General features: G+C 40.6%; 1 protein-coding gene across 1 annotated transcript; it reads right to left on the bottom strand.

Annotated features, from left to right (window-relative positions):
• Positions 1-8777: 8777 nt before the first annotated feature.
• LOC124224765 (zinc finger MYM-type protein 1-like) lies at positions 8778-11321 on the bottom strand. Its single transcript, XM_046636969.1, has one exon. It carries the CDS (start codon positions 11319-11321, stop codon positions 8778-8780), a length of 2544 nt encoding a protein of 847 aa, XP_046492925.1.
• Between the last annotated feature and the right edge of the window lie 3101 nt (positions 11322-14422).

Genomic DNA, 14422 nt, shown 5'->3' with positions numbered 1-14422 from the left:
ATATCAGTGAGTGACAGCTATAGATATAGGAGCATAATTTCGGCTCATTCTCCTCTACTGTCTCGATCCCCGCTACAAATATCGTCAGAGAGAGAAAGGAGTACTCCCAGCATATTTCTGTCCTTTAAATATTTGCTTCAAGCGGCTCATAAGAGCGCTCAGTCTATCTTTATAAGTCTATGTCACAGACATATGAGTGACATCACAACGTAAGGTTATCTATGTATGAGTATCAAAAAGATTGGTTAGGGTTCCGCTCAGCCTCCTGACACTCACCAATGCTCGTATACTAAAAAATTGTACGCGTTTTGTCCCCGTTTATAATTCCTCTATGTGGCGCTAGTAAATTTTTGACACGCTTGCTGCCCTCGCTGACCGCGCGCAAGCTTGTCATATAGCGAGCGTCGCTACAATTTTCAATATCTTTAAGGAAAGGGAAATAATCCACTGATATTTACTGTTGATTTATCACGCTATTTATTAAATGACGCAGATCACGTTTTGCCGGTTAGGCGGGAGAGAAAAACCAGAGGGAGAATCAAGGTTACCAGAAATAATAATAATGATAATAAAGATAATAAAATAATTTCACTGATCCCCGTTGGGGCGCCTCGAGCGCGAGCAAGAAATGGAGTGGGAGTTCCGAGACCGCCACAGTCAGACAACTACTAGCGCCACTAGTGGTGGAGATTGGCGGCAGAATCGAGGGACATTTTGCGAACCACTTTTAGCAGCGTGTGTCAGGGGGCTGGTTTTGCCAAATAATACCAAAAGCTTATGAATAACTCGTAGCGCCGCTCTTGTGGCCATAAGTTGTACTTTTGTTTCGGACGTGAACTGATAACCCCTCACCACGTTCGTTGCAAGACCTGTATGTAAGGCCGTGGGTAAGACCGTGGCGTTAATGACTCCATATCCGTTAATAAATTCTAGCCAATCACTTTTAGAGTCTCAGCGTCTCGTTTCCATGGACATCGTGCGGACACTACCGTATGTATATTGCCCCTACCAATCTTAAGAGTTCGGGGGCTCCAAGTACCCCTGTTGCCGTTGTCTTTTACCCAAATCAGCCCTAAAACATAATATATACTTTGCAAAAACAATATGTATTTATAAAAATGGTGAAAAAGTGCGGATAAAATCATGCAATCGTGAATGTCAACCGAACGGGTGTGTTTCGTGCCACAGGTGCGCCAGTATTGATATTTTAAAAGTTATGCGCCAATTCAATACACCGATCGTAAAAGACCATTGGTAGTGTGATGCTGATTTTTACTGCACCACGCCCACCCGGAGAAGTGACCGAGAACTTATAGCGCGCACAATAATTTGGCGGCCTGCGATGTCAGCTGAAAACAAATTTGATCTTACAAAGGATATCGCGAGATTCTGTTGGGCGCCTGGCGTGGTCAACGCGCCTCGAAATCTTTATCTTCGCTAAGCCTCGGGTAATATTCTCTGTAGTTCAATACCACGGAGAGGGGAGGGGTAATTTTGGAGAGAGAGAGTGACACTCCTCAACAACACGCTATTTAACAAAAAATAAAATAAAATAATGTATTTTACAATAGCGGTGATACAAAAACAAAAAATTAATTTAAAATTGGCTCTTCGCGATTCAAAATCACACAGAAGAAAATTATTCGTAACCCACGCTATTTCTCAATCTATTGAGCTCGTATCTCCCTGAATAAAATCTACCTCAATATTTACAAAACCTTAACACGCAATTCTCAATTCAAAACCTAAAAACGTTAACGTAACAATAATTGCTCGGAACCGAAACTATAACTAATTTCTCGACGGTACACCGCCGGGCTACTGAACAGACGGCGTTCTCAATATTACCCGACTCCACAGAACTCAAGTTTATATGAAACTCAAATAAACAAATTCTTAAGCGCCATCATATTTCGGACGCAACTAAAACTCGATAACACAAACTTCTCATCTCAATCGCTACCTGAATATACTCAACGAAAACGCAATCTCAACTATACGCAATCTCAATTAAAGGCAATCTGAACTATATGCAATCTCAATTAAAGGCAATCTCAGTTATACGTAATCTCGACTAAACGTAATCTCAATTTAGCGCAACTCAACTAAACACAATCCTAACTAAACGTAAACTTAACTAATCGTAAGCGCGACTAAACGTAACCTCAACTAAACGCCATCGCGGGGCATCCGAACTGAAACTTTCTCGAAGTCCTCAAAAACGTTGTTCGCTAATTCCAACAGCCCATTTCGGCAATTCTCGACCTACTCGAGAGGCGACACTGAAAAACACGATAACTCGACTCGACCCGGTACAGCAGAATTCGGGCTGTACGTAATTTCAAAAACGAGAAAGACGCAACTCAAAACCGTAACTCTATTCAACATTCTCAATTACTCAAAATTTACTCTATTCCATCACGCGCAACTCCGGCTACGGTCACCAAGCAAAAGAATCGGCAAAAGAATTTCGAGTACTTTTCGACAAGGCAAATTCAAAATGGCCATCCGTTATTCGGCAAGCCTTTACTCAATGACTCTCGAAATTCAGTCGTCAGGATATAAGCAGCGCTTGCCGTTCTACACCCACGCAACAAATTCTCCAATCCCCTCGTGATTTTTAGGCGGCTCCATTGCTTCGCGAAACTCCAAAAGGCGACTACCTCGCACGACCGCCAGAACTGGAGTGATTACCAAAATCGACGACCTGCCGCAACATCCTATCATCAAAATCGTTGCTATTCCCTCACTCCGCATTTTCCTCGAATTCGTTGCTGACCTCCTGCTTGATGCCGTTGAAACTCGAAAAAAAAAGAAACAAAAAACCTGAAATATCCTATTCGCTATTCGCTACAGTGTCCCCTCTCGGAATTTCGGATGCGTGACTCCAGTTCTGGCGCTCTTTTATAAATGTTGTGGTGGATCTTGGAAATGTAGGTCTTTTATTAACAACAAATTTTGCCGTCAACGTTTCGACTCTGATTAGAGTCATCCTCAGGCCATATTTAATGCATCTATTGGAAACAATTATTTACAATACATTGTTGGTGCCGAATCGGAACAACCTTAATAATATATAATAAAAGTAGAAATGATAATAACAAAATAAAACATAAACTATGTATATAAAAACAAAGGAAACTAACCTTATAGAACGTAATCAAATGTTAAAAACGGTAAGAAGTAAATCGATAAAATAAGACGTTTATGATGTTGGTTGTCACTTTTTTTATTTTTTTTATCTCCCATCGCTTCATTAGGTTTATTGATGGTTAAAATGGCGAACTAGTCAAAAAAGTTTTTTTCTTCAAACACAACCACTCTGTCTAAAGATCGTTATATGTACAAAGAGAGTTAAAGAGGATGGGTGTGTTACGCCCCGACGTACCGCCTTGGCGTACCTTTTTCAAAATTCCATTTCATTTCATTTCTTTAATTTCTTCAATGCACAGATATCATTTCATCAAAATCTCATATTCTCATAACGGCGAGTTCCACCCCTCCTGGCAAAAGTCACGTAGAGACCAACAATGATCCCTAGTATAAGGTTCAACTTTCTTCTATTCAACTGGTACCAAGAACTGAGATAGGAGACTGCTGAATTAGCATCAGTAGCGCTCAGCCTGGAAATATCCCTCTTTTTAAGTTAAAACTATAATCAATCACTAGGATAAACCACTACCTTTGGAACCACCAAATTAAAATAGACTACTTATTAGGATATATGAATGAATGTGTGAACATCGCGTGTAAATATCTTTTGTTCACATCTTCAATGTGTCACCGACGAGATTGAGAATCGTCGGAACACCGTCGAAGAGCGTGAAGTAACGCTGACCATGTGGATTTGGGCACCGGGAGGTCGCCCTCGCACCTCATTGGCTAATTACCGTTGTAACTTATTACAATTGCAGCTCCTTGGACCCTCGGGCCCAAGAAGCCGCGTCTTTCGTCTGTCAAGTCGCGAGGTGCGTGGACGTCAACCCGTATTAGCCCTTCTCGAGCAATAGTAGCGTTCGGAAAATCTTAGTTGTGACCGGCCTAAAGTCTCGCGCTAATTCGTCAAATTCGAGCATTCAGTTATTATGTTAGCTGCAAGAGACTCACTATCTTCTACGTTTCCATCTTTTCTGTGCTTTACTAAATCTCATCATTTCGCGAATAGACATTTTTATGCCATTCCATTTTCCATAATTAAATTGAGTTCGGCCCTGATTCAATCGAATCAGGTAATTTTAAGTGATAATAATAGTAACTACACTATCATTTTGAATAAATAATCGTTGGAATCATTTTTAACATACATCAAAATCAGGAAATTGACACTTTCAAGCTTGCGATAATAAGATATCATTCTAAATTCACAAAGACCAAGTGACCGACGTTCAACATCGTTCGATTGATCAACTCTTCCAAACTTGAGGTGAGGCCCCTGGTCCAGAATTCTACCGACGCAGACCGACACGATCCGACGGCTCTCAATCTCGTCGACCGATTCACCTAAAGCTAAGTCAATCCGAGTGTTAATCTTCGAAATTGAACGAATTCTTGTTTCACCTTTTTAATCAAAATTTACTTCAGTAATATTCATTCAAAAGCAAGTCTAGAATTGGTGGCTAGCTTCACTACCGCCAATTAAATCATACTTATTGTTTCCAAGAATTAACCAATAAGACTTAACAATAGTATATATAATTGATTTAAGATAATCTAAAAAGAGAGATACTATATCGAATAATCACGACCAGCTAGTTATAACCATCGTTCAGAGTAGATGTTCCTGGTACCAAACAATAATATCCTTTAGAATAGAATAACACACGATTTTTTATAAATTGTTACTTTCGGCTCTTATATCATTATCACCATTGATTGTTACCAGACATTTCAATCACCAAACGAAACAGAATATACTTCATCTTTTACCAGTTAAATCATATTAAACCATTTATTTTGAACGACCTTTTTCCCATTTTCATCATTATAAAATTGCCTCAACAATTTAAGCAAACCTCACAGACCTGTACAGGACTATAGCAACACGATCCTACAAATTACCGGCTTATCGAAAGGTAGGTCTTTTCTTAGTTTTAATAATTATTCATTGTTGTTACGTGGGAGCTTGATTATTCAATTAATCATTAACTACCACCGCTCAGTACACCCTCACCCCCACGTAACACAAGAATTGGTGGCAGCGGTGGGATGTTGTTGCTAAAAGTGAGATCTGTTTAAATAAAAAAGGAAAAAAAAAAAAAAATTTCTAGTTTTTGTGTTAAAATTGAAAAACTGGTCAAACGCATGAAAAAACAAGGTATCTTTCTTTCTAGATAATAATTATATAATCAACAACAAATTGTGCATGAAACTCTGCGATTTATTACTTGTGTATGTGTATGTATATATCATAATATCCTGATATCGTATATTGCCGAATTTTCCACTGGTCATTTGTGTATCAACTGTGTTCCCAATATTTGCCCAAAATTGACCTGAATTATTTTGTGTGCATAAACAACCTTTTTCGATTTTGAAATGCCTAACGAAACGGGAAACCAGAGCGCGGACCGAACCAATGTATCCTCCCTAGACGCGAGTAACGCTATGATGACGTCAATGGCGGAGTGCTTTGCGTTGCAGCATAGTACATTAAATATTCCATATTTTGACGGGAAAAACATTCGTTTGAAAGATTTCTTACAAGACGTGCAAAACGGTTCAGTGTATGTTCCGCCGAATTCGGAAGGCGCATACGTAAGGTGCGTTATGGGAAAATTGCAAGGAGCAGCTCGCGATAGTACATATGGCGAAACTTTCAATACGGTCAACGAATTAATAAAACATCTGAAAAGTCGATTTGCAGCTGAAAGGACTTATCCGTATTATCAACAAGAGATCGCGAATATACGGATGAAACGTGATGAAAACGTGAGCGATTTCTACGATCGATTAAAAATCTTGGTCAGTGCAGCTCGCGTAGCTTTAGAAGACGAGTACGGAAAAACTGACGTCGACGCGGTAATGAAAGTACTACAAGTGAACGCGTTGGATGCTTATATTCGAGGACTACTTGAAGCTATCGAAAGATATGTTGAAGGACGTGTAAAGACATTGGAAGAAGCGTTTAAGTTAGCGCGAAAAACAGAAAATCGTATGCGTCAGGGAATAATATCTTCCGGAGAAACACAGAGAGTACAAATTCCGCGACCGAACTCTCCAATGAACTATAACCAAAATAATGCGCCGCGATTGTATTCGAATTATGGCATCTCAGACGGAGCGGAGACACGCGCGAGAAGCCCGTCGCCGAACGCGGCAATGTACAGACACCCGACGGCAAACGTCGCCGATCGACGATCACCCGAACCGAGGGGTTATTACCCATACGGCATGCCCGCTCACTCACAGTTTCAGCACCAGCAACCGCGTGGTTATCAATATCCGCCTTATTTTCCAGAACACCCGTATTATCATCCGCCGATGACATATCCGTATTTACCACCTTATGGATATCCGCCCTCAATAAATCCTGCATCGATTCCACAGAGATCGGGATCGCCGGGAGCAAATTTAAATACGGGCAGATCGAATTCGCCAAATTCAAACACCCGTTCATACAACCCGAATCAGCAGTCCGGTTTTAACCAAGCAAGGTTTGATAATTCGAACGTCAGAACACGGTCACCATCTCCGCGTAGAACCTCCGAAACAGCTGAATCTTTAAACTTGAACGCGACTCGTCGTCCGGACGCAACGGCGAGGTACGCGACAACCGAGCGTCAACCGACGGTCCGTTTCGCGGAACCGCCGGCCGGTGCATCGATACGTGCGGACCAGATCGAGAATCGCCACTGATCAGGATGACAGCTCCTGAATTAAAAGAACACTCAGCTATTTTTCTAATAGACACCGGCGCAGATATCAGTCTCATTAAAGCTAATGTTTTACATCCTGACGTTTTAATCAGTGTAGGCGAAATTTCTACGATAACGGGAATAACAACCGATAAAGTTAAAACTTTGGGAATAACAAATTTGACTTTACAAAACGAACCAAGTAAATTTCACGTCGTACGTTCAACCTTTTTGCTAAATTGCGACGGTATATTAGGTAAAGATTATTTGCGCGAGCGTAAGGCTGAGATCTCTTTTACACATAACACCTTAGTAACGAAAACTGACCCGATTAGACCGATACGATTTATTGGATACGAAGAACATTCCGATACCGAAACAAAACCGCAAAAACGATTCTTTAAAATTCGTGCGCGCACAAAGCAAGCCATTGGCATTGACGTAATCAGTTGTGGCACAAAAGAAGCATATTTACCACGCGTAGAAACCATAGACGGCGTATACATTGGTGAGGCTGCAGTCTCGGTACAAGATGGCGTATGCCATGTTCTTGCAATTAATACCTTGGATAGAGATATTGAGATAGAGATTCCACCACAGGAAGTGATACCTTTTGAATATCACAACTTTCCGGAGGAGCATGAATATCACGATTCAAGTTCAGAAGACTTAAATTTAGAACCTGTAGTGACTGATCGATTTACAGAAATTCAATCAAAATTGCATTTAGATCATTTGAATTTAGAGGAACGCGACCACGTATTAGATATCATTGAGGAATTTCCAGAATTATTTCATTTACCTGGAGATAAATTAAAATCTACACCTGGCATTCAGCATCGTATACCAACCGAGGATGATATACCGATTAATACGCGACAATACCGGTTCCCTCCAATTTACAAAACCGAGATTGAAAACCAAATCAAAATTAAAATTGACAACGGAATAATAGTTCCTTCAAATTCACCGTATAATTCACCCGTGTGGATTGTACCCAAAAAACCCGATTCTGCGGGTAGAAAACGATGGCGCATGGTAATCGATTTTCGGAAATTGAATGAAAAGACAATTGGGGACGCGTATCCATTAGCTAACATTACAGACATTCTTGATCATCTCGGTGAAGCGCGATATTTTTCAACTTTCGATCTTGCCAGCGGTTTCCAACAAATTGAAATGGACCCCCAAGATAGAGCAAAAACCGCATTCACAACACCAAACGGTCATTACGAATATCTCAGAATGCCTGAAGGGCTTAAAAACGCGCCCGCTACATTTCAAAGATTAATGGATCAAACATTACGCGGACTACAAGGTGTCGAAGTTTTCGTTTATTTAGACGACATCGTAGTTTATGCAAAGAATTTAGAAGAACACGGCAAGAAAATCCGCCGGTTATTTAACAAATTAAAAGACGCTAGATTAACGTTACAACCAGACAAATGTGAATTTCTAAAAACAGAAGTGGCTTATTTAGGCCATATTATTGGCAGATCAGGAGTTAGACCGGACCCGAAGAAAATTACCGCCGTTCGACATTTACCACAACCTAAAAATCCTAAGAACATTAGACAATTTCTGGGACTAGCCGGTTACTACAGGCGTTTTATTAAAGATTTTGCGGGGAAGGCTAGGCCTCTTACAGACTTATTAAAGAAGGAATCACCATTCATTTGGGGAAAAGATCAAAAGAAAAGTTTCAAAATTTTAAGGAAGTATCTATGCCAATATCCTATCTTGCAGTATCCAAATTTCAAGAAGCAATTCACGTTAACTACCGACGCATCCGACTATGCAATCGGAGCCGTTTTGAGCCAGGAAGTGGACGGTTATGACCAGTGCCGGCGCTAGCCCACGGCTGGTCCCGGGCGAGCCTTGAAAATCGGGCCCCTTATCAGAAATTTTTGGACCACTGAAGTCTTAAAGTGGGACTTTGCGAGATTTTTTGTTCGCAAAAGATGCTATAATATCGCTGAAATTCAACTCGTTGCAAATTCCATGCTCAATTGACATCGCAGCTAAACCATTCAGTCGATCTTGGCACATAGTGGATCGCAGGTAAGTTTTGATGAGCTTTAGCTTTGAGAAGGTCCTTTCACCCGACGCGGAGGTTACTGGTAATGTTAAGAAAATTCTTAAGGTCACAGTGAAATTTGGATATATCTCATCCAGACCTTTATCAATAATGTGCGATATCATAACGAGTGCACTCAAGTCGGTCATTCCAGCGGCTACGAAGTAAGCTTTTAAAGATTCCAGTTCTTCGGCAAGCTCCCGACCATCAATGTCACTGTTCTCGTCTTCACCAGTCAGATAATTTTCTAAAGCCTTGGACTTAGTCAAAATTTGGGTTCTGTCCAATCTCATAAAGTTATCCGAGTTTCGGATGATACTAAATGGTTCACAAACGTTTTGGGTCATTTCGAAACGTTCGCGTAGGCTTGATATCGCTATATCGCATAATTTGTTGAAAAATTCAATTTCTAACCTTTTCATCGGATCGCTAGGTCGTTCGTCGTGCTGAGACTCATAATCAAAGAATCGTCGTGTTCGTGGGGTACGTGATTCGGGTAAAGTTTGTGAAATATCTAACTTCTCAGCCATTTTTTTAGCGGTGGCTATGCAAGTTTCGAAACCGGATTCTCGAAAGGTTTGTAATTGAAGAAGAGCACCATCAATCATGTTCATCGCAGTATGCAAATCAACTTTCGGACATTGTAAAGCTTTACTGATTTTGTTGATCACTTGCAGTACATCATACCATACTACCAATCTAATCAGAAAAGACAATGACTCAATTTCGAAACATAGGCCTCTCAGTTCCGATCTCAGCTTTGCATCTTTACCTTGCGACATTCGACAAAGTTCCTGCAACGCATCTCTGATTTCTGCTATTTGGAACCTCACAGCTTTTACAGCATTTATTTTCCCTTCCCAGCGAGTTTCAGGCAATGATTTCAGACTGATATTAACGTGCTCCTTCAATATTTGCCACCTCTGGGTTGAAGCAGCGAAGACTGCGAATAGCCTTTGAAGAACACCAAAGAATAGTTCAGCTGTGACGGACGAATGTCCGGCATCTGAAACTACTAGGTTGAGGTTGTGACAACTGCAGGAAACGAAAAACGCTCTTTTATTATCCTTCAAAATTCTGGCCTGAGCACCACTATTTTTACCTTTCATATTACTGCCATTGTCATACCCTTGACCCCGACAGTTATTCAATTCAAGATTGTTTGATTTCAAGATATCTAACAACGTTTCATACAATCCCTTACCAGTTGTATCGTCTACAACAACGAAGCCAATGAAATGCTTGCAAATTTCCACGGTGTTTTTAGACACAGTGACAAATCGAACAACGGCAGTCATTTGTTCTTCATGACTAATATCGGAGGTGCAGTCTAAAATTATGGAGTAATATTTCGCGGCTACCACTCGCCTGCTAATTTCTTTGAAAATTGCATTACCCAGTATGTCAATGAATTCGTTCTGAGTTTCCTTTCCCAAATAGTGAACGCGCTGGAGGTCCCCACTTTGAACTCGACGTACATGTTCGCTTAAAATAGGATCGAATTTCGCCATTAGTTCAACTTGGCTCAAGAAATTACCGTTATTCGGCTCGTATAATCGATCGACAGTACCTCGAAATGCCATATTCCGCTTAGCTAAATGCTTAATTATTGCAACGAGTCTTTCAAGTACTTGTTTCCAATAGGTTTCCTCTCTTTGGATTAAATTTTGATTCTCATCATCGATGGTTTTTCTACAATCTAAACGGACTTTGAGTTCTTTCCAGTCTGTCATGCATTCAACGTGCATTTTGGATTTTTCATGCGAGTTCAAACTGTCTTGCAAGTGCCGCCAGGATCTAAATCCGGTCGATTGCAATTGGGTTGGAATGTTGCGGAAGCCAAACAATTTGCAGCAAAAACAATAAACGGAATCCTTAGTCTCTGAATAAATTAACCAGGATCTCTCCATTTTTTCGCCATTCTTCAGGGTTCGATAACAATTTTCTATGGTGAAGCGCCGGCGATCTGTATCAAAAGGAAAAATTGTATTCCGATCTATTTTTGTAGGCCCTAGCTTTACCAATGCTACGCGTGAACTGTCGCTGATGTTATTCGGCCACTTAGCAGGATCTTGCCAATCAATATTTGATACTGTAGAATCTTTTTCTATAACTTTTTCTGCCAAGTTGTTTCTATCTGTAGCTATCGTCATATCTTCGGTATTCACTGACTGAGCGTCCAAATTTCCATCAGAATCTACGGCGTCCTTGGAAGGTGGACAAGCGGGGTCTAAATCATCCGTGGTTTGGCTACATTCACCACCCTTATTATCAGACCTCAACCGCTTAACATAGCCTTGAAAAAAAACAACACTTTTTTTGTCCGCTTCACATCGAGCTTTTTTTAATTTCCGCTTTTGGGACCCTGATAAGTCTTTGGGCTTGTTCATAATGACTATCGACTATGACTTGTGCAATCCAACAATTACAAAAATAAATTCAGAAAAATTCAATCAAATCGTAATTTATGCAATGTAAGTCAAGTTGAACGCGGTTAATTAATGTTAAGTAATATGAATATCCGTAGAAATGCCTATATTAAAGATTGTGCCCTAAACGTGATCGGCCGCTGCCTGACCGGAACGTCGGCAGCTTCTGAATAAATGTCTCGTCGATATCCGAGAGTTTGCAAATTACTAGTAATTTCAAAAGAGCATCGTGAATAAAAAATAAGAAACAACAATAGGTAGCGAGAAAATTTTCAAGAAATGTTCACGTTGTTGAAAGAGTTCCTATGGAATATGCGAATACAGCGGTTCAGCTACACAGAGCGTAGCAGTGAATCCACAGTCCATACAAGTTACAAGCAGCGTGGTCTGATAGTAGTCTCTGGGCACGCCGCGCCGCACGACGTAGCTTGACGTTTGAGCTATAAACTGGCGCATGCGCTGCAGCCGAACAAATTGTGGTGGGGGCCGTCGGTCCAGCCAACACCCCGCGCGGTCCGTGCTCGCCGGTAACCTAGTACAGCAGCGTGAGCCGTACAATGTTTCTACAAGGGCCCAATCGTTCAACCTCATTTTATAATTTTTTTTCATATTTTTTTTCTTACACCTATCATCTCGATGTTCACACACAGGATAATGTATTATCGCAGTTAACCTTATTCCGAAAAAAATTCTTATTTTCTTCAGTCTTTGGGCCCCCTCGGGAACAGGGCCCCGGGCGGTTGCCCGGTTAGCCCATACCTAGCGCCGGCGCTGGTTATGACATGCCCGTCGCCTACCTGTCTCGTGCTCTGAGCAAAGCGGAACAAAATTATTTGACAACTGAGAAAGAGTGTTTAGCAGCTCTATATGCCGTACTACATTTTCGACCTTACCTTTATGGCCGGAAATTCACACTGGTTAGTGATCATGAGCCATTACGCTGGATCGACTCGATTAAAGATCCCGTGCAGCGACTAATACGATGGAGGCTCAAGTTACGAGATTACGAATATGAATTCAAACACAAGGCTGGACGACTGAACATTAACGCAGATGCATTGTCGCGCAATCCAGTCCCTGTTACCGACAGCATTAACCACCGTCGGAGTCATCTGATAGTGGAAACGATAGTGACAATCTAATAATTAAATCTGTAGACTCATTTCCAAAATATTCAGACTATTTGAAAATAACTAGAACAGCTGATATTGAAAATCCAAACATTATCGAAGTACACGAAAGCGTTTTCGATAGATTTGACAATTATGCGCATACCGTTTCTGTAGATCTTGAAATGAGTTCCGGTATAGCAAGCGATTTTAGAAAAAAATATGGGGTACCGGAACACCTTCGCAGTCAAGCCTATATGCATTCAGTAGCTAAATTAGAACTGCCAAATCAGAAAATTTATTATATTATGACAAAATTAAACCTTTGGGACAAACCAGAGTATGAAGACGTGTACCTCAGTCTGGTCAATTTTCGGAAAATTTTAGAGGATGACTCAGTTAAAACAGTTAGAATACCTAGAATGGGATGTGGTCTAGATAAATTAGCATGGAACAAAGTAAGAACCATGTTACGATTTGTTTTTGGAGGAACGGGAATCAAAATTTTTGCTTGTACAAATTTAAAACTAATAGAAAATCAAAAACTCCAAACGATATTTACTATTATGAACCCTTGGTCAAACTTGAAGGTCAGGACGAAACGCAACCAATGGAAGATATTACCCATTGATTCAAAAATTTCAAAATTACCTGTTCCAAAAATAAATCGACCATTAGCTAGATCAGACTCAGTTCCAACAAGAAAATCAGCTGACGAAACGTTCCGTCCAAAAACAAAGATTACCGTAGAGCCAGATGAGAACGCGATCTCAACAAGAACTCGATCGAGAGCTAGGACAACAACAGGAAGTAGGCAAGCTCTTTCTGAAGACTCATCCGACGATGAATCTTCCGAACCGCCGGCCTACCGGAGGCAAAGAAGCGTATTGCCGAATTTAGGTCTTGAACAACCCACTACATCCCAGGGAACACGACAACCTGAACAATCAGACTTACAGACTGACGCACGAACCGACGACGACAATGAATCTGATTCTGAGCCTGAAAATATAACTGTGAAATTAAAATCACCGCGTGATATAGATAGCGATTCGGATGATGATGTATTTTTGCAAGCAGAAGCGAGTCGTAAAGCTAAATTATCTATAGATCCTAAAGAACTCAGGAAATCATTTGACCTTTTTAATAAATCTTTGCGCGAAAGAAGTAATCTGAATCCGAAGGAGTTGCAAGATTCATTTGAACGCTTTGACAAGACCTTGCACGAGAGGAGTCTTCTAGACAACTCCAGTAACTCGGATGCAGATGAAATAGAGATACCAGGTCATATATCAGAGGGTGAAGAATTGGACGAAACCATTCGTGAGGTACTCGACGAAAATGATGAGACGGATGACGATGAACTAAATAATAAAATTGAAAGATTTTTAGAAAAGGTTAAGAGAAATCAAGGAAATAATAGCGAGGCTGGACAGACTAATACCAATCAAACTAATTTGAATGAGTCAGTAGTTAGTCGACCTTTGCAGAAATCGGCATTACCAACATCTATAGTCGCACCCAGACCAATAGCACTCTCAACCCCGTATCCTTTGAATATGATACCTGAGTTGAATGAGGCGGGAGACGTTTCAGATAAAAGCAAGGTCAGCAAAACGCCAAGGCGTTTACAGCCGCAACTAGAAGTCCGAGATTTACCAACCCGAATTGAAATCACGGAAGGTATTCCACCAGATTTAGAAACAGTATCGCCATTAAAATTTCCAAAAACGGGTTATCATTCACGGAATAGAATTTCATTCAGTCGAGAAAATTTAACATACAGAAAAGACAATTATGTTCATTTCATATCAATAGATTCAGAATTTTCTACACCAGTCAGCAGATTATTAAACGATTTAGAATTGATAAGTGCAGACGATCATCGTGATGCAAAACCAAAACTAGGCCAAGTCATTATTACAAAAAGGGGGAAATATAGCATATTTAGCC

The sequence above is a fragment of the Neodiprion pinetum genome, chromosome 1 (assembly GCF_021155775.2).
Source record: "Neodiprion pinetum isolate iyNeoPine1 chromosome 1, iyNeoPine1.2, whole genome shotgun sequence".
Classification (NCBI taxonomy): domain Eukaryota; kingdom Metazoa; phylum Arthropoda; class Insecta; order Hymenoptera; family Diprionidae; genus Neodiprion; species Neodiprion pinetum.
The sequence above is the reverse complement of the archived record's forward strand: the minus strand, read 5'-3'. Positions and strand labels throughout refer to the sequence as shown.